Source organism: Brienomyrus brachyistius, chromosome 10, assembly GCF_023856365.1.
Source record: "Brienomyrus brachyistius isolate T26 chromosome 10, BBRACH_0.4, whole genome shotgun sequence".
Classification (NCBI taxonomy): domain Eukaryota; kingdom Metazoa; phylum Chordata; class Actinopteri; order Osteoglossiformes; family Mormyridae; genus Brienomyrus; species Brienomyrus brachyistius.
The window spans coordinates 17,203,932-17,228,134 of NC_064542.1; the positions used below are offsets into that span (position 1 = coordinate 17,203,932).

The 24,203-nt window shown below is 42.7% G+C and overlaps 2 protein-coding genes across 5 annotated transcripts in view; both read left to right on the forward strand.

Annotated features, from left to right (window-relative positions):
* LOC125750897 (trichohyalin-like) overlaps window positions 1–1,408 on the forward strand; it is a 40,724-nt gene extending 39,316 nt beyond the window's left edge. For 2 of the 3 annotated variants that reach the window (XM_049029245.1, XM_049029243.1), the window contains exon 2: window positions 786–1,408. In XM_049029245.1, coding sequence (XP_048885202.1) covers window positions 786–1,331 — 546 coding nt within the window. In that variant the 3' untranslated portion in view covers window positions 1,332–1,408. Of the gene's footprint in view, window positions 1–659 lie in introns of all 3 variants that reach the window. The other variant, XM_049029244.1, reaches the window with a different exon arrangement.
* A 12,668-nt stretch (window positions 1,409–14,076) lies between these two features.
* Window positions 14,077–24,203, forward strand: part of mta2 (metastasis associated 1 family, member 2) — a 28,914-nt gene continuing 18,787 nt past the window's right edge. For both annotated transcript variants that reach the window (XM_049028680.1, XM_049028681.1), the window contains exon 1: window positions 14,077–14,502. In XM_049028680.1, coding sequence (XP_048884637.1) covers window positions 14,475–14,502 — 28 coding nt within the window. In that variant the 5' untranslated portion in view covers window positions 14,077–14,474. The remainder of the gene's footprint in view (window positions 14,503–24,203) is intronic.

Below are 24,203 nucleotides of genomic sequence, written 5' to 3' on the forward strand. Positions count from 1 at the left end.
TAAATATGGAAATTCATACAATATATGCTGCAGAATATGAGCTGAATAAAGCATATAAAAAATGCAGAGAATTAAAAAAAATTGAACCACTGACCAAATATGGCACCTACAGTTGAGTTCTAGAACACAATGTCACCGTGACAACTCTGATGTCATCATTCTGAAGGTATAAATTCTGCTGTAGGCACCAGTATCAGTTCAAAACAAATCTGATTTCGAATAAGACACATCTCATCTCATCTCTCAATATGAAGTGGATTTTTCTCAATTGCTTTAGGCCGCCAGCGGTACCAAAGGACGCTGGAGAAGCTATAAAAGCAAAGGAGGAAAGAAAAAAGGATAAAGAAGGAAAGAAAAAGAAACCCTGGCTGAAGAAGCTTTTTACAAAAAAAGGGAAAGGAAAAAAGGCAATGGTGGTGGAGAGCCAGACAGTGGCGATGGAGGAGGATAGCCAGACATTGGCGATGGAGGATAGCCAGACATTGGCGATGGAGGATAGCCAGACATTGGCGATGGAGGAGGATAGCCAGACATTGGCGATGGAGGATAGCCAGACATTGGCGATGGAGGACAGCCAGACATTGGCGATGGAGGACAGCCAGACATTGGCGATGGAGGACAGCCAGACATTGGCGATGGAGGACAGCCAGACAGTGGAGGTGGAGGAGGAAAGCCAGACAGTGGCAGTGAAGGAGGAGAGCCAGGCAAAGGTGGAGAAGGAGGAGAGCCAGGCAAAGGTGGAGAAGGAGAAGTACAAGGCAATGGAGGAGGAGGAGAAGTACAAGGCAATGGAGGAGGAGGAGAAGTACAAGGCAATGGAGGAGGAGGAGAAGTACAAGGCAATGGAGGAGGAGGAGAAGTACAAGGCAATGGAGGAGGAGGAGTACAAGGCAATGGAGGAGGAGGAGTACAAGGCAATGGAGGAGGAGGAGTACAAGGCAATGGAGGAGGAGGAGTACAAGGCAATGGTGAAGGAGGAGTACAAGGCAATGGTGGAGGAGGAGTACAAGGCAATGGTGAAGGAGACATACAAGGCAATGGTGAAGGAGGAGTACAAGGCAATGGAGGAGGAGGAGTACAAGGCAATGGAGGAGGAGGAGTACAAGGCAATGGTGGAGGAGGAGTATAAGGCAATACTGGAGGAGGAGTACAAGGCAATGGTGGAGGAGGGGTACAAGACAATGGTGGAGGAGGAGTACAAGGCAATGGTGAAGGAGACGTACAAGGCAATGGTGGAGGAGGAGTACAAGGCAATGGTGAAGGAGAAGTACAAGGCAATGGTGGAGGAGTACAAGGCAATGGTGGAGAAGAGCAAGGCCAGTAGTGGATGAGACAGTCAGTGTTCTATGTTCAATCAGTACTACTTAAAAATGTAAATACTTGTAAATAAAGCATTAAAAACGAAAAAGACCTGTACATGTGTTTTCAATTGAATGTGAGTAGGTGATGTTAAATGTCAGGAACATTCCAAATGTCTATTACACGTGTTGCCGATAGGGGGGCATATGGTTTGGGTGATAAGGGTTGCCTTTAAACTTTAATAGAACGAAAATACATTACATGTATTTATGTTGTATTTTAAATTACGTTTTTAAGGAATAAAACATAACGGAATGAATGCAAGATACACGTCCAGCGGGGACCCGTCCGGCCGCAGCCATGTGTGCACAAGCGCCACGGCGTATTTTAAAAGCAAGCACCAAAATGTTTAAGAAAAACTTTAGCGTTATTTTAGAAGAAAGCAGGCGGAATTTAAACCCGTGCAAACATGCCCGAAAGCAGCAGAAGAGCAAATGCTGAGTTCAAACAAGCACAAGCGAAACCAATTAACATACAGCACGTCGTTTTAAAAGAAAGCACTTAAACCCATTACATTTAATCAACATGCTTAAAGAATTAGAAGGAAAAACATTAGCGGTATTTACCAGTGTTGGGTTGAAGAAAGCATTTAAACAGCGAAATGAGCGAGTCCCAGCGCTCGGCCATAATCGGCAGGTCCGTTTGAAAAAAGCGGTCGAAATGATATTGGCCAGCCCGTTTCAAAATGGCGACACCAGAGGAGCGCCTGTTATTTCAAATAAACGTTATGGTTATAGGGGTTTAAGTAATGAAGCACTTTTCTGCCAATGTAAAGTAAAACGCTCTAAGCATTTCAACAAGAATCAAGGAATAACGCGGTTAATTCTTGATTAAATTAGCGAATGCGCTCTCCTCTCTGGCTCGCTCTCATGTAGCGCATGCGCATAGAGCCACACAGTTTTCTTTAAGGAGCCGACTCTCTTGCGTTAATTTATTTAAACAGGAATTAACAGGGTTATTCCTTGATTCTTTTTTTTCCTTTTAAATTAACGCTAAAGTTTCTTTAAAACATTTCGGTGCTTTCTTGTGGTGCCCAAAGCACAGAATACCCACACTGCTCTGACTACGCCACCTCCTGGTAACCCCTAATGTTCCTTCTGTAACGTGGCTAAGTTCGAACCCTCCCCGTAACAAAGACAACAAAGAGGCATGTAAAAATAAAACCCAATCCACTTTATTACAAATATCCAAAATCAGACAAATGAAGGTTGCTGGGGGTGGGGGGCAGCTGACTATCCTCCAGATAGTAAGGTCAGATCAGCACACGCAGCTCTCAGCTCAGGAGGCCCCTGGTGACAAAGAAAACAGCAAAACTCAACACCACACAGCATGCAACATGACAAACACTACACACAACAGTACAGTGTCCACTCAGTGTGGCACCCCAACAGCAGAGCAAAAGCCTGTGCGGATCCGGCCTTGTACAGAAAGATCCCATGTACAAACATAAGGGGAGGGTAGCGGCCGATGTCCACCGCCCAAAATACAATACTACAATTACACTTACAACTTACAAGCTTATCAAATAAACCTAAAACAGTGGCTAGTCTGGTCCTTTGCAGGAATGCTTAATGCCCTCGCAGCACAGCAACACCAAGAGGAAGCATTCCAATGCTACAGGTACAAAGAAACAATCAACAAAGAAACATAGACCCTTTTAAATCCCACAGTATAACCCAAGTGACCAGAGCCTCAGTGTCTGTAGCCCATCAGCTCGTAGGGGATCACGTCAAATGATAAAATTCCAAACAGTCACCTCCGCGTCCTGCACGAAGAGTTACATGCTGCTAGCAGTCACCCTGGTAAAATTGAAATTAAACATTCAAGTTCTCAAACAAACCCTCTCCTCCTTTCCTTACCCACAGGGGAGAAGAACCCACCCCATGTCCAGTTGTAAAACACAGCAGCAAGAGAATGAGATTCCATCTTGGCAGCCTTTTATAACTTCCTGGTAGGTCATATGACCTGGCTCAAGTGGTTGCCAATATAGTGTAATTACCAGTGCCATGCAACTACTCCTACCAGCCCGATCAGATCCCCACATTCTTTTAAAATACGCCGTGGCGCTTGTGCCTACTCCTAACAACACGTGCCTGCGGCCTGACGGGCCCCGCTAGATGTGTATGCGCTAGCTTGCATTCATCCTGCCACATGTTTTATTATTCCTTAAAAACGTAATTAAAAATAACACAAATAAATACATGTAATGTATTTTTATTCTATTAAAGTTTAACAGCAACCCTTATCACCCAAACCATATGGCCCCCTATCGGCAATGTATGGTATATGGAGATAACCCCTCGACCGATCAGAATAAGGGATACGCTCCCCCCTCCCGCTTATGACGTCATAATTCATAATAACAATGACGGCCAAATTGTAGCTCCTCCCAATGTACCACAGACTATTTTTTAAATTACAAATTATTTAAAAATACGATTATAATAATTTAAAAATACATTATAACATGTCATAATTACAAACTATTATTAAACTGTAATAAGCCAAATCGTGCTAAATACTATTTTTGAATAAAATAATCTTTGTAATTTAAAAACACATATCCATCCATTTTCCAAACTGCTTATCCTACTGGGTCACGGGGGGTCCGGAGCCTATCCCGGAAGAAATGGGCATGAGGCAGGGAACAACCCAGGACGGGGGGTCAGCCCATCACAGGGCACACTCGCACACCATGCACTCTCACATGCACACCTATGGGCAATTTAGTAACTCCAATTAGCCTCAGCATGTTTTTGGACTGTGGGGGGAAACCGGAGTACCCGGAGGAAACCCCACGATGACATGGGGAGAACATGCAAACTCCGCACGCATGTGACCCAGGTGGAGACTCGAACCCAGGTCCCAGAGGTGTGAGGCAACAGTGCTAACCACTGCAGCACCATGCCACCCCCTAAAAACACATATATACACAATAATTCAAATAAGTGCTAAGTACAACCTTTGTTTAAAAAAAAAAAAAAACTGCAATAAATCAATTTGTGAAATCGCCCAGCTGCCGTGAAGCAGTAGTGAGCGGAAACGATACATATCTGCTCATGCACAGTCCAGTTCGGGTTTACGGTCTAAACTGGGAAAAGTCTATAAGCAGTTCAATGTGTCCCTAGAAATGCAGGTATCCCCAGGAGTACGATATCAAACCAGATATGGACTACATTGGCTGACACGTTCAGTGACACATCAGCATCATAACGCCTACTGAGGACAAGAATATAGATGATAGAAATCACTGTTCAACACTCCGTAGCGTCCGTCGAGTGTACATGCCTCCGAGCAGGGTGCTCAGCAGGAGCTCACAGCAGCAGCTTGATTTTGGGTTTCGATCAGACTCCCTGGGTAGGAAATGCTGTTAGCACATATAACCAGCGTGCAAAAGCACTCAGGGTGTGGGATGAAATTATTACTTCGGGGAACAAATTTAATAAGGTCACTTTAAAGATAAAATTACATAAAATATAATTGTGAGGCGAATGTCTATTATATCTCCTTATACTACGGGACCGTTGAATGCTTGAATCTGATTGGCTGACGAACGTTCTGAGGTGTGCAATTATTTTCAGGGAAACGCATGGCGAACGTAGTTCCAGGCAGCTCTCTTGACCACATTACAGTTCCATATCACTTCGCATAGTTAACTGTAATAACGGAAATTAGCATACAGTACCTATACAGCACGCAGGACTAACAAAAACAACAACATGACAGACGATTTTCCAAAAGCAAATTTTTATATTTACGGTGAATATGAAACTTTCAACAACTGGGCTGCAGCAGTATTAGTTAGCCTAGTGTACCAACTTAAAGGCTACACATGACATTTCTCACTAGCGAGGTAATAACAGTGCTGCATCTTAAAGCAGACTTACAGTTTAGAGACGGTGCTTCAGAACACTGTTGAGGGACACACAGAGGTAGCCTAATTCATACAAGCTCTCTCTCTGTCTCTCTCGCTCTCTTTCTAATAACTTCATTATTAACTGCATTAGTCTGATATCAACGGCTCAAGCCTCCATGGCCAGCTTTAAAATGACGTTTTGGAACTAGCAAAAGAGTCGTTGGATGAGATGCGGAAGAAATAATCCTACTCACAATAGCGATTTAAGTAGAAAAACCGGACGAATCCCTTGAAATATATCATCTGATCGATGTCTTGAGGTGTGGCAACCGTAGTATAAGCGGAATAATTGACTCCGGGCCGTTGAATTATTAGAAAATAATGCACACCCGAGGTGTAACGGCATTACCACCTCGGGTGTGCATTATTTTCTAATAATTCAACGGCCCGGAGTCAATTATTCCTTACATATGTGTTTGAAATTGTTAGATGCCTTTCAATAAACCATTTCAATAAACAACCTTGTTAATGATTTAAAAGCAGCAGCATCTATCTTCATTATTTCACCAGCATAAACCTACCAATTTTCACCTTTCATGACGCAGTATTTGGGATATGAAGGTTTTGGGGGTGTGAATGTAGTATTCTCAGACAGACTCCATTTGACAACTGGTCTCAGGTTCAAACATGCAGCCAAAACATAAAATAGATACATATAAACAATACACAGCTCTGTAAAAAATTAAGAGACCACTCTATATACTTTTTTAAAATCTGCATTGTTAAATTCTGGTTTAATCCTGGTTCTGCTGGCAGAAGGCTACACTGTGAGGCAGGCTGCTTCCATGCTCGTGAGTTTCTAAGACCGCAGTACACAAGAACAGGGGGAAGAAGCAGGAGACACTGCGAAAAATCAAAAACCAGCCAGGTAGAGGGCAGAAGCAACCTTCTAATGCCAGAGATGACCATCAACTTATCCGTCAGTGTCTAACAAATCGGAGGATGACCTCAAGTGACCTTCAAAAGGAATGGAAAACATTAAGTGTGAAGCGTGATGGTGGGACAGGCTTCTAGAAGCAGCGCTGAAGACCCATAAAGCAAGAAAGAAGCCCTTCATGAATGAGAAGCATGGAAGAGCCAGGCTGGAGTTTGCAAAAAAAAAAAATTTGTATTTTACACAGGCTCATACCCATAACCCATAAACTGAGAAATGAGTGAAACTGAAAAATTTGATGCGGTGTGGGAAAGGGGGGCCACACTCCCCTGGGAAACTGTAAGGGGTTGCTGCAGGAGGGTAGTACTCGCTGTGGGATATCAGTCACGATTCAGGATGGGGGGGGGGGGGGGGCTGCTGACCGTATTTCACCAGATACACGTTCTCAATCAGGAGGGGGGTAGCAATTAGTTGTACTCTGGCTTATCTTACTTGAGGTCAGTGGGATGCACACTCAGACGAAGTGGGTTGGTAAGTAAGTAAGTTTGTATTTATTTATGGTTCTATAACAAACAAACAGGAAAAACAAATTACCACAGTGCTTACAATGGTTATTACCATAATACACTAACATAATGCATAATTGTACCACATCGCCTTAACATTGATAAGTTCGGCTATACCCACAACAATACATTACATTAGCAGCAATTCGTATTAGAGGGAATGATTGGACGGGAAATAAACGAAAATATCTTTCCGAGGTATACAACGGTACAGTCGTCAGCGATAATTATAACAGTAAGCAAGCTAGGTCACGTTAACCTAGCCGCGCAATTAAGTAAACTAAATTAGCACAGCGTCACTTATCACTTATAATCAATAAACTTAGTACTTACGTTCGTCAGTGACGCACACATAAAAACCAGGGACTGTATTTACTGCCAGGAACAACTAAACTAACTACACATAAACTAAACACATAAATAAAAGTTCACTTCCACTCATGAAAACACATGAAAAACACTGCATTCCATCCATTCATCCATCCATTTTCTGAATCAATTTGTCCAATACGAGGGTGTGTGTGTCCAGAATCTATCCAGAAAGCTCTGCCTACAATGCAGGGATATTACAGACGCTGCTAAACCTTACCAAATGTTTTATCTCACCTCCATTAAATGTACCCAAACACTGAAACCCAACCCCATACCCCTCCTTGCTGTGACCCATCACCTGGCGGTTGGTTCTTTGGTTAAACTGGCCTCCACTACCATTGCTAATTAGAATCATCTCACTTATATAAAAGTTTTGAAGAGCCAACAGGATTCGAAGCCTCTTACACCTCAGGATGAATCGGAAGTCATCGGTCACGTGATATTGCATAAACTTAGCAAGCCCCGATTCCCAGCTTGAAGTTACTGGGCCTCACTTTGAGGAGGCGATCTCCAGAATCTGGGTATTAACTGTCTCATCACTAAGTTCAGCACCTTTCACAATATAGCACAGCAAGGCCACGGTCAGAAAATGTGAGCCTGTCCTCCTCCTGAGTAAAGTAAAGCTCACTACGCTCTGTGAGCACAGGAACGCCCCGGCAATGTTTGGTAGGTTTCTGCATTGTTTGCAAGTACAGAATATTATCTGCGAGTAAACTAATTAAGGTAAATATGGAAATTCATACAATATATGCTGCAGAATATGAGCTGAATAAAGCATATAAAAAATGCAGAGAATTAAAAAAAATTGAACCACTGACCAAATATGGCACCTACAGTTGAGTTCTAGAACACAATGTCACCGTGACAACTCTGATGTCATCATTCTGAAGGTATAAATTCTGCTGTAGGCACCAGTATCAGTTCAAAACAAATCTGATTTCGAATAAGACACATCTCATCTCATCTCTCAATATGAAGTGGATTTTTCTCAATTGCTTTAGGCCGCCAGCGGTACCAAAGGACGCTGGAGAAGCTATAAAAGCAAAGGAGGAAAGAAAAAAGGATAAAGAAGGAAAGAAAAAGAAACCCTGGCTGAAGAAGCTTTTTACAAAAAAAGGGAAAGGAAAAAAGGCAATGGTGGGGGAGAGCCAGACAGTGGCGATGGAGGAGGATAGCCAGACATTGGCGATGGAGGATAGCCAGACATTGGCGATGGAGGATAGCCAGACATTGGCGATGGAGGAGGATAGCCAGACATTGGCGATGGAGGAGGATAGCCAGACATTGGCGATGGAGGATAGCCAGACATTGGCGATGGAGGACAGCCAGACATTGGCGATGGAGGACAGCCAGACATTGGCGATGGAGGACAGCCAGACAGTGGAGGTGGAGGAGGAAAGCCAGACAGTGGCAGTGAAGGAGGAGAGCCAGGCAAAGGTGGAGAAGGAGGAGAGCCAGGCAAAGGTGGAGAAGGAGAAGTACAAGGCAATGGAGGAGGAGGAGAAGTACAAGACAATGGAGGAGGAGGAGGAGTACAAGGCAATGGAGGAGGAGGAGTACAAGGCAATGGAGGAGGAGGAGTACAAGGCAATGGAGGAGGAGGAGTACAAGGCAATGGTGAAGGAGGAGTACAAGGCACTGGAGGAGGAGGAGTACAAGGCAATGGTGGAGGAGGAGTACAAGGCAATGGTGAAGGAGACATACAAGGCAATGGTGAAGGAGGAGTACAAGGCAATGGAGGAGGAGGAGTACAAGGCAATGGAGGAGGAGGAGTACAAGGCAATGGTGGAGGAGGAGTATAAGGCAATACTGGAGGAGGAGTACAAGGCAATGGTGGAGGAGGGGTACAAGACAATGGTGGAGGAGGAGTACAAGGCAATGGTGAAGGAGACGTACAAGGCAATGGTGGAGGAGGAGTACAAGGCAATGGTGAAGGAGAAGTACAAGGCAATGGTGGAGGAGTACAAGGCAATGGTGGAGAAGAGCAAGGCCAGTAGTGGATGAGACAGTCAGTGTTCTATGTTCAATCAGTACTACTTAAAAATGTAAATACTTGTAAATAAAGCATTAAAAACGAAAAAGACCTGTACATGTGTTTTCAATTGAATGTGAGTAGGTGATGTTAAATGTCAGGAACATTCCAAATGTCTATTACACGTGTTGCCGATAGGGGGGCATATGGTTTGGGTGATAAGGGTTGCCTTTAAACTTTAATAGAACGAAAATACATTACATGTATTTATGTTGTATTTTAAATTACGTTTTTAAGGAATAAAACATAACGGAATGAATGCAAGATACACGTCCAGCGGGGACCCGTCCGGCCGCAGCCATGTGTGCACAAGCGCCACGGCGTATTTTAAAAGCAAGCACCAAAATGTTTAAGAAAAACTTTAGCGTTATTTTAGAAGAAAGCAGGCGGAATTTAAACCCGTGCAAACATGCCCGAAAGCAGCAGAAGAGCAAATGCTGAGTTCAAACAAGCACAAGCGAAACCAATTAACATACAGCACGTCGTTTTAAAAGAAAGCACTTAAACCCATTACATTTAATCAACATGCTTAAAGAATTAGAAGGAAAAACATTAGCGGTATTTACCAGTGTTGGGTTGAAGAAAGCATTTAAACAGCGAAATGAGCGAGTCCCAGCGCTCGGCCATAATCGGCAGGTCCGTTTGAAAAAAGCGGTCGAAATGATATTGGCCAGCCCGTTTCAAAATGGCGACACCAGAGGAGCGCCTGTTATTTCAAATAAACGTTATGGTTATAGGGGTTTAAGTAATGAAGCACTTTTCTGCCAATGTAAAGTAAAACGCTCTAAGCATTTCAACAAGAATCAAGGAATAACGCGGTTAATTCTTGATTAAATTAGCGAATGCGCTCTCCTCTCTGGCTCGCTCTCATGTAGCGCATGCGCATAGAGCCACACAGTTTTCTTTAAGGAGCCGACTCTCTTGCGTTAATTTATTTAAACAGGAATTAACAGGGTTATTCCTTGATTCTTTTTTTTCCTTCTAAATTAACGCTAAAGTTTCTTTAAAACATTTCGGTGCTTTCTTGTGGTGCCCAAAGCACAGAATACCCACACTGCTCTGACTACGCCACCTCCTGGTAACCCCTAATGTTCCTTCTGTAACGTGGCTAAGTTCGAACCCTCCCCGTAACAAAGACAAAGAGGCATGTAAAAATAAAACCCAATCCACTTTATTACAAATATCCAAAATCAGACAAATGAAGGTTGCTGGGGGTGGGGGGCAGCTGACTATCCTCCAGATAGTAAGGTCAGATCAGCACACGCAGCTCTCAGCTCAGGAGGCCCCTGGTGACAAAGAAAACAGCAAAACTCAACACCACACAGCATGCAACATGACAAACACTACACACAACAGTACAGTGTCCACTCAGTGTGGCACCCCAACAGCAGAGCAAAAGCCTGTGCGGATCCGGCCTTGTACAGAAAGATCCCATGTACAAACATAAGGGGAGGGTAGCGGCCGATGTCCACCGCCCAAAATACAATACTACAATTACACTTACAACTTACAAGCTTATCAAATAAACCTAAAACAGTGGCTAGTCTGGTCCTTTGCAGGAATGTTTAATGCCCTCGCAGCACAGCAACACCAAGAGGAAGCATTCCAATGCTACAGGTACAAAGAAACAATCAACAAAGAAACAGACCCTTTTAAATCCCACAGTATAACCCAAGTGACCAGAGCCTCAGTGTCTGTAGCCCATCAGCTCGTAGGGGATCACGTCAAATGATAAAATTCCAAACAGTCACCTCCGCGTCCTGCACGAAGAGTTACATGCTGCTAGCAGTCACCCTGGTAAAATTAAAATTAAACATTCAAGTTCTCAAACAAACCCTCTCCTCCTTTCCTTACCCACAGGGGAGAAGAACCCACCCCATGTCCAGTTGTAAAACACAGCAGCAAGAAAATGAGATTCCATCTTGGCAGCCTTTTATAACTTCCTGGTAGGTCATATGACCTGGCTCAAGTGGTTGCCAATATAGTGTAATTACCAGTGCCATGCAACTACTCCTACCAGCCCGATCAGATCCCCACATCCATCCATCCATCCATTTTCCAAACCGCTTATCCTACTGGGTCACGGGAGGTCCGGAGCCTATCCCGGAAGAAATGGGCATGAGGCAGGGAACAACCCAGGACGGGGGGTCAGCCCATCACAGGGCACACTCGCACACCATGCACTCTCACATGCACACCTATGGGCAATTTAGTAACTCCAATTAGCCTCAGCATGTTTTTGGACTGTGGGGGGAAACCGGAGTACCCAGAGGAAACCCCACGACGACATGGGGAGAACATTTAAACTCCACACACATATGATCCAGGCGGAGACTCGAACCTGGGACCACCATGCCGCCCGGCAAGGTCATTCCATTTTAATTCAAAAGATTTTTCAAAAATAGCAGAATAATGACTTCAGGAAAGGCTCTTAAACCTCATCTCCATGTGGACCTCTGCAGCTGGCCGCCCTTCTCCGCCAAGCTTACTCTCACCTACATCTGTGTCACAGAGAGCAAGATAGGGTAGGTGAAAAGAGAATTCCAATAAAGCAGCATCATTTCAAATTGACATATGAATTATACACACCTCCCAGAGCTCAGACATGTTTTATTATAATTTATTAATGTAGCTACTTGGTTCAACTATAGCTTAAGCGAGTTTTGTGTAGTTTCAAAATTACCCCCAGATACCTTTTTGAGGCTCAAAAAGAACTTGAACACTTTTCTCATGAAGAGGACCAAGTAAAATGTCTGTATACAAATAGCACATATAAGTATATATTTTATTACAAATAATCAGCTCGTTATTCTAAACCCTTTGCTGTTTTTAAATAACCAAATGTAGTAAAAAAAAATTTAAAACCTTTTGTGAGATGAACTTTGACCTTGACCCAAAGAGACCTATCATTTCAGACCTTTCATCCATCCATCCATCCATCCATCCATCCATTTTCCAAACCGCTTATCCTACTGGGTCGCGGGGGGTCCAGAGCCTATCCCGGAAGCAATGGGCAGGAGGCAGGGAACAACCCAGGATGGGGGGCCAGCCCATCGCAGGGCACACTCGCACACCATGCACTCTCACATGCACACCTATGGGCAATTTAGCAACTCCAATTAGCCTCAGAATGTTTTTGGACTGTGGGGGGAAACCGGAGTACCAGGAGGAAACTCCACGACGACATGGGGAGAGCATGCAAACTCCACACACATGTAACCCAGGCGGAGACTCGAACCCAGGTCCCAGAGGTGTGAGGCAACAGTGCTAACCACTGCACCACCATGCCACCCCCCAGACCTTTCATACCATGAAAAATTACTCTTTTTGAGCTTTCCCTATAGGTATAGTTGAGCTGCATAGCTTCATTAGTTAAAAAAGAGAACAAAGGGTACTCGTCAAAATCAAAATGGTGATGCAAATGCCATTTATTGAATTTAAATGGAATGATCCAGTATTTTTGAAGTGTTTGCAGTAGTAGTTGTAGGGTTTGAGTCAACTTTGAAATCTATCATCATTTCTTGCTATTGTTTACTGTAACAGCATGTTTGCTTTTAACACTGAAAGCAAATGGAAGTATACATGGCAAACATAATTACGTTATTTTATGCCATTGCTGTTATTTATTTTCTTACGTGTAGAACAGGTTATATCATTTGGTCGAAGCATGGCACTATAGCAAAAACCAAAACATAATAACAATGGAGTTTTCTGGGGAGACACTGAAGTTTTCCTGTGAAAAGATCCACCATGGCACACAAAATGACAGCAAAATTATTTCTTTTATAGATGACACATCAAATGCTGCATTCTTTCATTCTGAATACCATGACATTTTTATAACAATGATACAGTAAATGTTTTGCATGCTAAAATGTTATGTGCATTTGATACTGAAAGATTAAGCTGTATTATTAAAAGGTGTACCTACACTGTGTATAAAAATTTGTTTGAACTAACTTCCCTTTTAATTCTGCTTCCAAAAGTTCCGCAAGTTCATTCTTACCCGCAATTCAAATTAAACTGAAATTGGAATTTCAGGGCCATTCAATTCGATTCTGAATGGCACACAACGTTAATTCCAACATACCTTATACAAAAGGCAAATAAATAAAGTATGACCCTATGAAAACCGACAGAGGGCGCTATATGATTCATTTTTCTTAAGCCTGAATACAACGTCCCCATGTCCTCGTGGGGTTTCCTCCGGGTACTCCGGTTTCCCCCCCACAGTCCAAAAACGTGCTCAGGCTAATTGGAGTTACCAAATTGCCCATAGGTGCGCATGTATGAGTTTGCCCTGCAATGGACTGCCCCCCACCTCCCTGTCCTGGGTTGTTCCCGCCTCGTGCCCGTAGCTTCCAAGATAGGCTCTGGACCCCCCGCGACCCAGAAGGACAAGCGGTTTGGAAAATGGATGGATGGATGGATGAATGCAACGTTTATTTTATATAATTTAACTCTATGTCCTGTTTATAATGATTCAAAGCCGAATAAAACGAATGTTTTGTTAAATGTCGTATAGGTTTACATTTCTTGTGCAAAAGATCACAGGTGACTATTGCTAATAACATTTACACGATTTACGGACTCGAAATTCTCTCCTATTTTCGCCGAAGCACACTGTTTCATAATTATATGTACATAATTATATCAGTTTAACAGTGCAAAAAACCCTGACTGTAATAATTAAAAATAATTTATTATTAATATTATTAACACCACTACTAATAATAATATCAATAACAAATAATAATTATTATTATTATCATGATTGGTAATTTTGTCATTCCTACATGGCAATCTAAGGAACCTGAATAATTTTACTGAGTCTTACTGCCTCCACGCGTCATATTGGAGATTTTGCGCTACGAGGCCGACCAATCGCACTTCGGTTTTTTCCGACACGAAGTCCGGAGATCTCCGAGTCACGTCGGGTCGTACTGACGTCACCCTGAGGGCGCTCGTCGGCGCGCGCGAGTCGGGCCGAGCGGAGCGGGGGCGAAGAAGAGGAGGGTAGGAGCTCTGGAACGGAGGATGGGAGGAAGATTGGAGTGAGAGAAGGAGAGACGGAGAGAAATCGCTGTGTGTATGTCTGTAAGACTGTGAACCAGAGCTGAGTGAGGCCACGTCGAGCCACATTTTAACTCATCCAAACTTTAAACTCCTTCATCTTTTTTTTTTTTACTCGCCGTAGCTTGGCTTTAGTGCCGGGTCCCGGGCTTTTGTTTCGCAGCCGGGTCGGGCAACAATAAAGACGGGGGGCAAGATAAACTAGCTGCACGTCATTTTTGTTTTCTTCTTTTTTTCTTTTTCGTGCGAGAGCGGGGGAGAGTACGCTCAGGGACCGGCAGAATGGCGGCCAACATGTACAGGGTCGGAGGTAAGTGCTGCTTTATTTTAGGAACCTGCGCTAGCAGGCTGGCTAATGTCTATTTCCGCGTATTTAACCCCCACCCCCTCGTCACGCCGTCGCCGTAACTTTAACTAGCTGCTCTTTTCCCCTCCGCACACAAGGCAGGCGGTCCGCCGTTTCAGTTCTCTGGTTTAGGCCGGGTTATCCGCTGCTAGGTCCATCTTATTCGGAGAAAGAAAGAATACTGGCAAACAGCCGGTTAGCCATAATGCACAAGTCATCTGAAGGAATGGCGGGAGGGGGGGGGGTCAAGTTTTTAAGTAAAATGTACCATCAGCGGCTGCATTACAACTGTGTACGCTTCGTGCGCTGAGACTTTGTTGAGCTTGGCAGGCTGTTTCTTAAGGGGATTTGACTTGTCTTCCAGTTAGTCGGCGTTGCAGGATAACACAATGAATGTTTATTTATTTATTACAATTATTTAAAATGCAGCACCTGTACCGGCTAGCTGCGGTAGAACGAGGACTGGGCACTTAATCCCCAGAGTGGGTTGATATTTTTTATATTATGATTCAGTGAAATCCCCCTGCATCCAGTGTGCTTTGTCCTTTCGATGCACGCTGATGTCGATATTCGGTTCGGCGCATCCCAGAGATGCCGGATACACTTTAAGCGGAGGATGGCGCTTCCCGGGCTATGGAGGGTTAGGGTATGTAGGTCACAGCAATCAGACTGTGGGGGTGGGGGTACCTGAAGGTAGAAGTCACAGAGCCAAATGCCAAAGTTATGCAGTCTTGCTAAGTCTGCGTGGTGCTGACATGTCTTTTGTTTGTACCGCGTAGGGGAGCACGCCGCGCTGTTATTTAACGTGGACTCTCCGCTTTACTGTCAATGGTTGGGAGCGTTCATCATGAATATGGCAGTGCATGACATCGGATCGGTTTTTATTTCAGGGTCATGCTTGGGAAAATGAGTGTCAGTACAGGTGTCCGACAAATAAACATAGTTTTGATGATGTTTTTGCACTTAATTATGAGGCATGTAAAGATTGTCAAAAAGTCTTGGCCGAGCATTTAATGGCAGCCTTGCCATGGCCAGCAATGCATTTGTTAAAAACTTGGATTGGCCTTCCCTTAACCTTCAAATGTAACTTACAGGCCAACTTTTTTCCCTTTGAAAATTATTTTACGTGCATTCAAATACCGTGGTGCTTTTACCTCGGGGCCAGGTTTTTAAAGAGAACTATGAGTTTGTAGTCGTATTTTATACTTGTTTGACATCTAGGTTCAAATGAATTTCACGTTTACGGAAATATAAACGCGTGGCGCGTTTTAGATGGAAGTGCTGAAAGCTGTCTTAAGTCGAATTGGGGGTCAGTTTTGGGTCCGTGCCCAGTGTCGAGGCCGCGCGTGCGCGCCGCCGCCTGCCAGACCGGGACTCCGTGGGAGGGCCGGGCGTGCGCGCTGCCGTCAGCCAGCCCAATACTCCCTGGGAGAGCCAGAGTACGCGCTTGACAGGCTATTGTGCTGCGCTGTCCCATTTGCCGCCTGCTTGGAGCAGAAAAGGGGGTTATAAAGCCCTAAAGCAGACCCAGCTAATATTACAGTTATACTATAGAATCTCTCATACAGGGAGCCACTAGAACTGGGTGGCAAAGTGCTCACTAGGTGTACCTGGCTGGTTGAGTTTGGTAGAGCTTGTAATGAAATCAGATCTTGGGTTCTTTTTCCCCATAAGTAGTTGTTTTGTTTCCGTGTCTGTGGTGATGGCATTAGGTAGTTATGATTTAAAAAGCAGAATGTTCGTTTGAGGTCTGGCCCTTATTGCAGTAACCTTTGTGTCCTATGCTCTTTGAGTTGAACAGATATATAAAACTGGAAATGTCTTTTCGTTCACGTTAGGCACAGGCCAGGAGGATAACCTTTTGGGGTATGGCATTAGGTGTTCTGACTGCAGAGGTTTTGCTCCATGGGTGACAACCCAACAGTATCGGCTCACAACTCAAGTGCTAAAGTCGTTTCTCTAGTTTTGTCTGCTATTAGACTGTTTCAGTCAAGCTTGATAGGAAGCGCAAAGGCATCTACTACATGTTCATTGCATCATAAGTCCTGTTTCCACTGTAACAGAAGTGTCTCAGAGCTGCCATACAGGGCTGGTTGTCTGCTCTTGTTTATTTTCTGCTGCGAGCAGCAGGGCCAGAGGTGGCCCTATCAGGGAACGCCTGACTGCTGTGATTCGACAAATGCTCCTGCTCCTCCAGCATTTGCAGACACAGGGGGAGGCGTGGATTTAGTATTTCCAGTGCTTCTTGTCTGAGTAGGTCATATGTGGCTGACATGCAAAAACAGGTTCTGAAAAGTTCCCAAGGAGTGTTCCTAGGACGTTTCTTGAACAAGTTTTCCGAGCGAGTGGACCAACTTTTGCTGCATTGTTGCTGTAGTTAGAGTAGAGGGTGCTGTTTGTTGTCTGGTTCTGTAGAACTCGGATGTATAACAGTGGGTTCTGCATTCAGAGCATCCTCATGTGTTACTAATGCATATTATGAATAGCTTAAAGATTATTTGTAATATTTTCTGGATTTGGAGTGTTGGCTACTCGCATGTAGTTTTTGTTTCAAATTTTGCTTGTGCTTTTATTTATATTTACTTGTTTGTCGTGATGACATTTCTGCCATGGTCCATACATTATTGCACAATTATTTTGAAATGTAGCTTTAGGCCTCCACAACATCTTCTGAAGGTTCTTTTTGAGAGCGTTTCCCCCCCCCGCTAATGTAGAATGGCATCTTTTCCCAATTTAATTTATACATTATCTGTTTTTGTCTAAGTTAGAAGGTACAACTGGGTGAAAGGTCCTGATTTAACCTGTAGCTAATGATTCAACACAATTCTGTTTACTGTAGGCTGGCTACTCTTCTTTCCTGTGTGCATGCTGTTGTCTGCAAGATGTTGGACGGGGTGTGACGTGATCTGTGCTGCTCTGTAGTGTGGCCATTGATTGACAGGTGCGGGAATGGGATTATTTAACATTTTTGGGTTTCCCCTCATTTAACACATTAATGGTAAATCGGTCCACACCACTGGAACAACTGCATACATATACTCACCACTTGCCCTTTGTATTAGCCTATACTGTATATATGACATCAGTATAACTGTTACCAATATGCAGGAGACTCCTGGAACTTACAGGAGAGGTAGGATGTCTTGTTGACAATGTTCATGTCACTATTTGCATGAGCCTTAAGACTTAAAACTTATGAAAATATTGAACGTGTTTGATTTTATTGGAATGTCAAGAAGCTAGACAGACTGACTTAAGACAGGCATATATGGCGGTCAAAATATCTAACAGTTGAGATGACAGAAGCACTCTGCAACTAGCAAAACTATGACAATAGATTGTGTCTGACAATAGAAATTTTTCTGTGACAGTGAAATTGCGTGAAAAGTTGTTAGGTGTAAGGCTGGCATTATCAAACTCCATTATCAATTCAAGAGAATATGCATTCTCTCAAAATAGAAAATGTTACTTCTCATAACGTGAAGTAGAACAGCTTTTAATATTAACATTATGTTAACTAGCATAACTGACTTACTGACACGAGTCCTCTTAATCCTGTGAGCTGACGTGCTTCCTTTCCGATGCTAGAGCAGTGTTTCCCAACCCAGTCCTTGGGGGAACCCAGACAGTCCACGTTTTTGCTTCTTCTCGGCTCCCTGCGCACCTGTACCAGGTGTTCGGTGTTCCTGGTTGGCTGGGAGGGAGCAAAAATGTGAACTGTCTGGGTTTCCCTGAGGACTGGGTTGGGAAACACTGTGTAAGAGCATAGAGGATGTGCTCCAATACCAGCCATGGTCAACTCTACAAATTGAACAACTGACAGCCTTTTTTGGAGTTTAGTGTGAAATGCTCTCTACTAAGTGGTAATAACACAACATTTCAAGTTAGCGCAAGAAACACACATGATGAAGTCACCAACTAATCGATTATTGAATTACTTGGCAAAACCGATTTTAGTTGACTAAGTGGACGCTACTTACAAACCACAGGTATGTGAAGTTTGACTGTGTATTATGCATACATAGTCATACTCACACACATATATACGTACACATGCTAGAGCTGTCCAATTAATCAAATTTGAATCACGATTACAATTATGCCTTCCCACGATTACGAAAAAATAATTGAGAAAAATGATCTTTCTTTGTATCTCGTATTGAAATGATGCCCTGCTTTATCTTGCGCAATAAATCCAGATTAGCACACTCATTTTTCAATGGTGTGCTTTGCCCGTGCCTAAATATTGTTAGCGAATTCCTTACAGCACAGCAGTCAAAACGCGTTCAGAGTTGAAACGGTAGGACGGGTACCTTTGGTCAATGATGTAAATGCACAACAGTTATTTGGAATCATTTTGGTTTTAAAGAATCAGACCAAGAACAACAGCAAATAATTTGCAGAATATGTTTCAAAGCTGTGTCTGCACCACAAGGCAACACGACCAATTTATTTAAACACTTTAAGCTTAATCTTAAAGTGGTTTATGATCAAACAATACATGAACAAAAAACAAATAAATGTGAGGCAAGCTCAACTCCTACTGCAACGCAGTTATCCGTTAAGGGCACCCTCTATAGTACAACCGCGTATCCGTCAAGTTGTCAAAAACGATGAGAGGTTACGGATGCCATCACATATTATATAGATATAAAGGGTGCCATCACATATTAAAAGGGGGTGTTCAACACAGCTGGAAATATTGTCTCCTGCCATCGTGCATCACTGAAACCAGATCATATAAACAGACTAGTATTTCTTGTTGAAATCTTTAAGTTGCACTCTTTATATCAGTGTACTGAGCAGTTGACTGTAATATGTATGGTGGTGATAAAAAAAAAATCATCAAGTTTAGTATTTATGAACCTCAGAGAACAGTTCATCTCAGTATAATTTGACTTAATGAAAAAAAATATTTGTACAATAAACGTTATCAAATGTTTTTAGAATTATTTTTTTTTCAGTTCATTTTCATTGTGTCTACATTTCATAATTATGATTTAATATATACAATGTTTCTGCAGTCAATAGTAATTGTGGTAAATAATCATGATCTCGGTATTGTTAAAAAAAAAAAAAATAATAATAATGATTTTTGCCATAATCAAGCAGCTCTGACACTACGAGTATATTGCCAAAAGCATTGGGACACCTGCCTTTACACACACATGAACATTAATGACATCCCATTCTTAATACACAGGTTTAACATGGAGTTGGCCCACCCTTTGGGGCTATAACAGCCTCAACTCTTCTGGGAAGGCTGTTCTCAAGGTTTAGGAGTGTGTTTATGGGAATTTTTGACCATTCTTCCAGGAGAGCATTTGTGAGGTTAAGCACTGATGTTGGATGAGAAGGCCTGGCTCACAGTCTCCGCTCTAATTTTTCCCAAAGGTGTTTTATCGTGTTGAGGTCAGTGCTCTGTGCAGGCCATTCAAGTTCCTGCACACCAGACTAGTGCGCAGTCGTATTGGAAAAGGAAGGAGCCATCCCTAAATTGTTCCCACAAAGTTCAGAGCATAAAATTGTTCATAATGGCTTTGAATGCAGCAGCAGTCAGAGTTTCTTTCACTTGATCTAAGGGGCCAAGTTCAACCCCTGGAAAACAACCTCACACTACAATTACCCTTTCACTAAACTTTTTGCTTGGCACAATGCAGTCAGGCAAGTACTGTTCTCCTGGCAACTGCCAAACCCAGACTTAATATTAATCCCCATGGGGAAATTGTCTTTACACCTCCCTCAACTTTGCTCTTTGTGGAGTACGTTGTCCACGAAGGGCAGCCGCCCATAGCGGTGCCCAAGGAGCTGGGCCTTGCTTAAGGACCCGCAGACCTTGTGATTATAGGCACACAAGCTTAGCCCACTGAGCCACACGCTGCCCCCAACTTGTCCATTGTATTGCCAGACGGAAGTATGATTTGTCACTCCAGAGAAAACACCTCCACTGCTCTAGAGTCTAGTGGCAGCGTGCTTTATACCATTAGATCCAAAGGCTTGGATGCAACTGCTCAGCCATGGAAACCCAATCCATGTGGTTCTTTACGCACTGTTATTGAGCTAATCTGAAGGCCACATGAAGTTTTGGAGGTCTGTAGCTATCGACTCTGCAGACAGTAGGTGACTTCTGCACGCACTCAGCATGCATTGTCCCCGCTCTGTGGTTTTATGTGGCCTACCACTTCGTGGCTGAGTTGCTGTTGTTCCCAATTGCTTCCACTTTGTTATACTACTAACAGTTGACCGTGGAATATTTAGTAGCGAGGAAATTTCACAAATGGACATATTGCACAGGTGGCATCCTATCATGGTACCACGCTTGAATTCACTGAGCTCCTGAGACCGACACATTCTTTTGCAAATGTTTGTAGAAGCAATCTGCATGCCTAGTGCTTCATTTTATACACCTGTGGCTATGGAAGTGATTGGAACGCCTGAATTCAATGATTTGGAGGAATGCCCCAATACTTTTGCCAATATAATGTGTGTGTGTGTGTGTAACTCTTTCTTAAATAAAAAAGTCTTTGTGAATACTGTTGCAACCTAAACACTAAAATTTTAAGTAAATCAAAATAATTATCCATTAAGGTGCACGTATAGAAAATTAACTGTACCTGATCTGTACTGTATTCCCATTAGAAGCGTTCAGCTTCATATTAGAACTGTGCAACACAAATTTTGTCTCAAAAAATACAAAGCATAACAAAATAAATATTCATAAAAAAAATCCCCGTGCTGTACTTGTATTCACATTAACAAATTCCAGCTACACATTAGGATGTGTGCATGCATGCGTAGTGTGGCTCCACATTTTCCTCCACACTTGCTGCATTCGTTTGGTACATATGCGAACTGAACCGAAAGACCTGTACCAAAAATTTTCAGTATGAATGCATGTACCGTTACACTCCAACACACACGCACCATCTGGAAGAATCAGAGTTTGGTGTTACTTTGAATTACGGCTGAGTGATATGAACTAAATACCATACCATGATATTTTTAAGCAGAATAATGATACGCTACATGTATATCTCTGTTTTTTGCATGCTGTGGGCTTCTTAAGTCAAAGCTGCATATGAAATGTCAAACATTTTTATTAAAACAGTATGTTGTCAAAACAAAAGGCAAACACGGGGTTTTCTGTTTGTAAATATGCAACTGCAGCTATCTGTACAGACATTTTCTTTATTCCACACAGAAGTATAAAAAAAAAAACTAAGCAGCTAAAACATAAAAGCATTTCACTCCACTATGTCCAACAGCGATTCTTTTTTAATTTCTCATTTTATGACTTTGCTTTCAAAACAGAAGGTCAGTGTTTATGAGCAGAAAATTAGAATCTAAAACCTATGGCTCTAAAAACTGAAGCCTGGCAACCATTGAAAATGTGCTTAATAACTAGAAAGGCATTAACGTTCAATAAAATAAACAAATATTAAAAATTATATTTTTAACCTGTGTGGAGTTTTGGCATGTTTTTAAAACAAAATGAAACAAGTGACAATGATTGCCTTTCCACTGCGCCAACTTCCTTACCAGACACTATCTGACTAGTAATGGTATTTACTTTATCTATTTTATCTTAGTGCCACTTCACAAAAATATTACATGGATGAAAATCTACACCTGAAAATCTTCCCCATGATAGACCCCAAATCAACCCAAAATTGGAACTATGACAGAGGACAGCAGAGGGTAAAAAGGGAAGCTTGCAGCTGCTGTCTTGTGAACAGAGCCATCTGCCATCTAGAGTTATTTTGTGGATCTTTTTGCAAACTTCCCAGGAACATTGTGTAGGTCAATAATTCTCAGACAGCGATAAACCCCCCTATTGACAACAAGTGGGCTGCTTAAAAGAAAACGAATCGGTTGGGGCGGAGTGATACAGATAATCTGATAACCTTGGGGGGGGGGTCCCAAGGCTGCTAATTTTGTGGAAAATACTTGGCCAGGCCACATTTCATTATGAATTAGATCATTTAATACCCTCTAAATCAGTGTTTCACAAACTTACAGTAAGTCCTAGCTGTGCAGCACCATTATTGTGCGTTTTATTTTAAACTGCATTGGAAATGTAGGCAAGAAGGCCAAATCCCCCTGTTATTCTGCTTTTTGCTTTGAGTGTAGCCTGAGCCTACTTCCCTGCTGATGTCATTGTACCACCCAGCCCTACGAAGTGCAGGAGTTTAAACACTAAGGTAAACCAGTAGAGAGTCATATACTGAACTAATGAACGTCAACTGATCATTTGGGTATTTTAATTTAAACCAGACACATTTTTGAATGCCCGGTGGGTGCGCATTGGTTCATTAGACCTGATGATTGTCAGGCAAGCGGTTCTGTGATATCTTCAGACATGAGTACATGCTAGCAGATGTCTATACCATTGAGGTTTCAGGCCATTTGTAAACATGCTCTGGGTTGATAGCCTTGGGGGTCCTCCAACAACACAGCATCATCTGTATTTGAGTAGGAGGACTCGAAGAGCTTGGCATGCATTGTCTCAAGATTGTGGGAGGTCCAGGAGAATGGTGTAATTTAGGGCTCTAACAGTACATGTTGTGCTATCGGTGACATCATTTTTGGTTTGATGTGAATGATTTAAGAAATGAAATGTATTGTTTGCCACAGGCAGATTCGAAATTCATAAGCAGATGTTGAATATTGAAAACATTGTTAATTGTGCCTGTGAGTTGGTTATGCCTACCGCTGGTTTGCTGGTTACAGTCAGTCCTAATTGGCAGTTTGGGAACATTTGGTTTCCTAATAAATTACACCAACACACTGTCAGCTTGGTGTGGCCCACAGGTTAATCCATCCTGTGCTCGGTGTGGATCCCTCTGCCCCAGTGCAGTGATGAGGACACACTGTGCTGTAACAATGGCACCATCCTTCGGCTGAGATGTAAAACAGGCGTCCTGGCACTCTGAGGTCATAAAAGATTCTTAGGCACCCTTCGAAAGAGTGGAAGTGGTATCCTGATAACCTAGGTAAAATTTCCCACTGTGGCCTTTACAAATCTGGCCCCCTAATTATCCTCTACATGTAACTGGAAAATTCTCTCCTGCCCTCTCACCACCTGGGCTACTGGATGGTGAGCGTACTGGTGCAGATTTGCTACCGTCGCATCGTCCAGGTGAGTGATACACAGTTATGGTGGTTGAAATGGCTCCCTATGGGTTCTCTAAAGTGCTTTGGGTGTCTTGAAAAGCACTATATACATATAACTTATTCATTCATTTATTTTCCATTCATACATTGATTATTTGCTTCGTTTGTTTCGTTTTAATCAGTTCAGTAGTTGACCTTTTCATATTTTGCGCTGGCTTGTCTGGTCTAATAATAAAGATTAATGTTCTGAGATTTTTCTTTCTTTGTATTCCATTAATAGCATATACAGTAAACTCCATTTATAACGAACTTCAAGGGACCTGGCAAAACAGTCCGTTATATCCAAAGTCCATCATAACCAGAGTTTCTGTATACCCAGAACACAACTACAGGACACCATTTACTCATGCTACACCCCAGCAGACGTAGATTATTATATTGTACATGTAGTAATCCAACTTTACCTGACCAGATGCATAACTATTAAAAATCCCGACTATGTATCTACACTGAATATCACCGGCACACCAAGCACCTTGTCTGTTATAGCC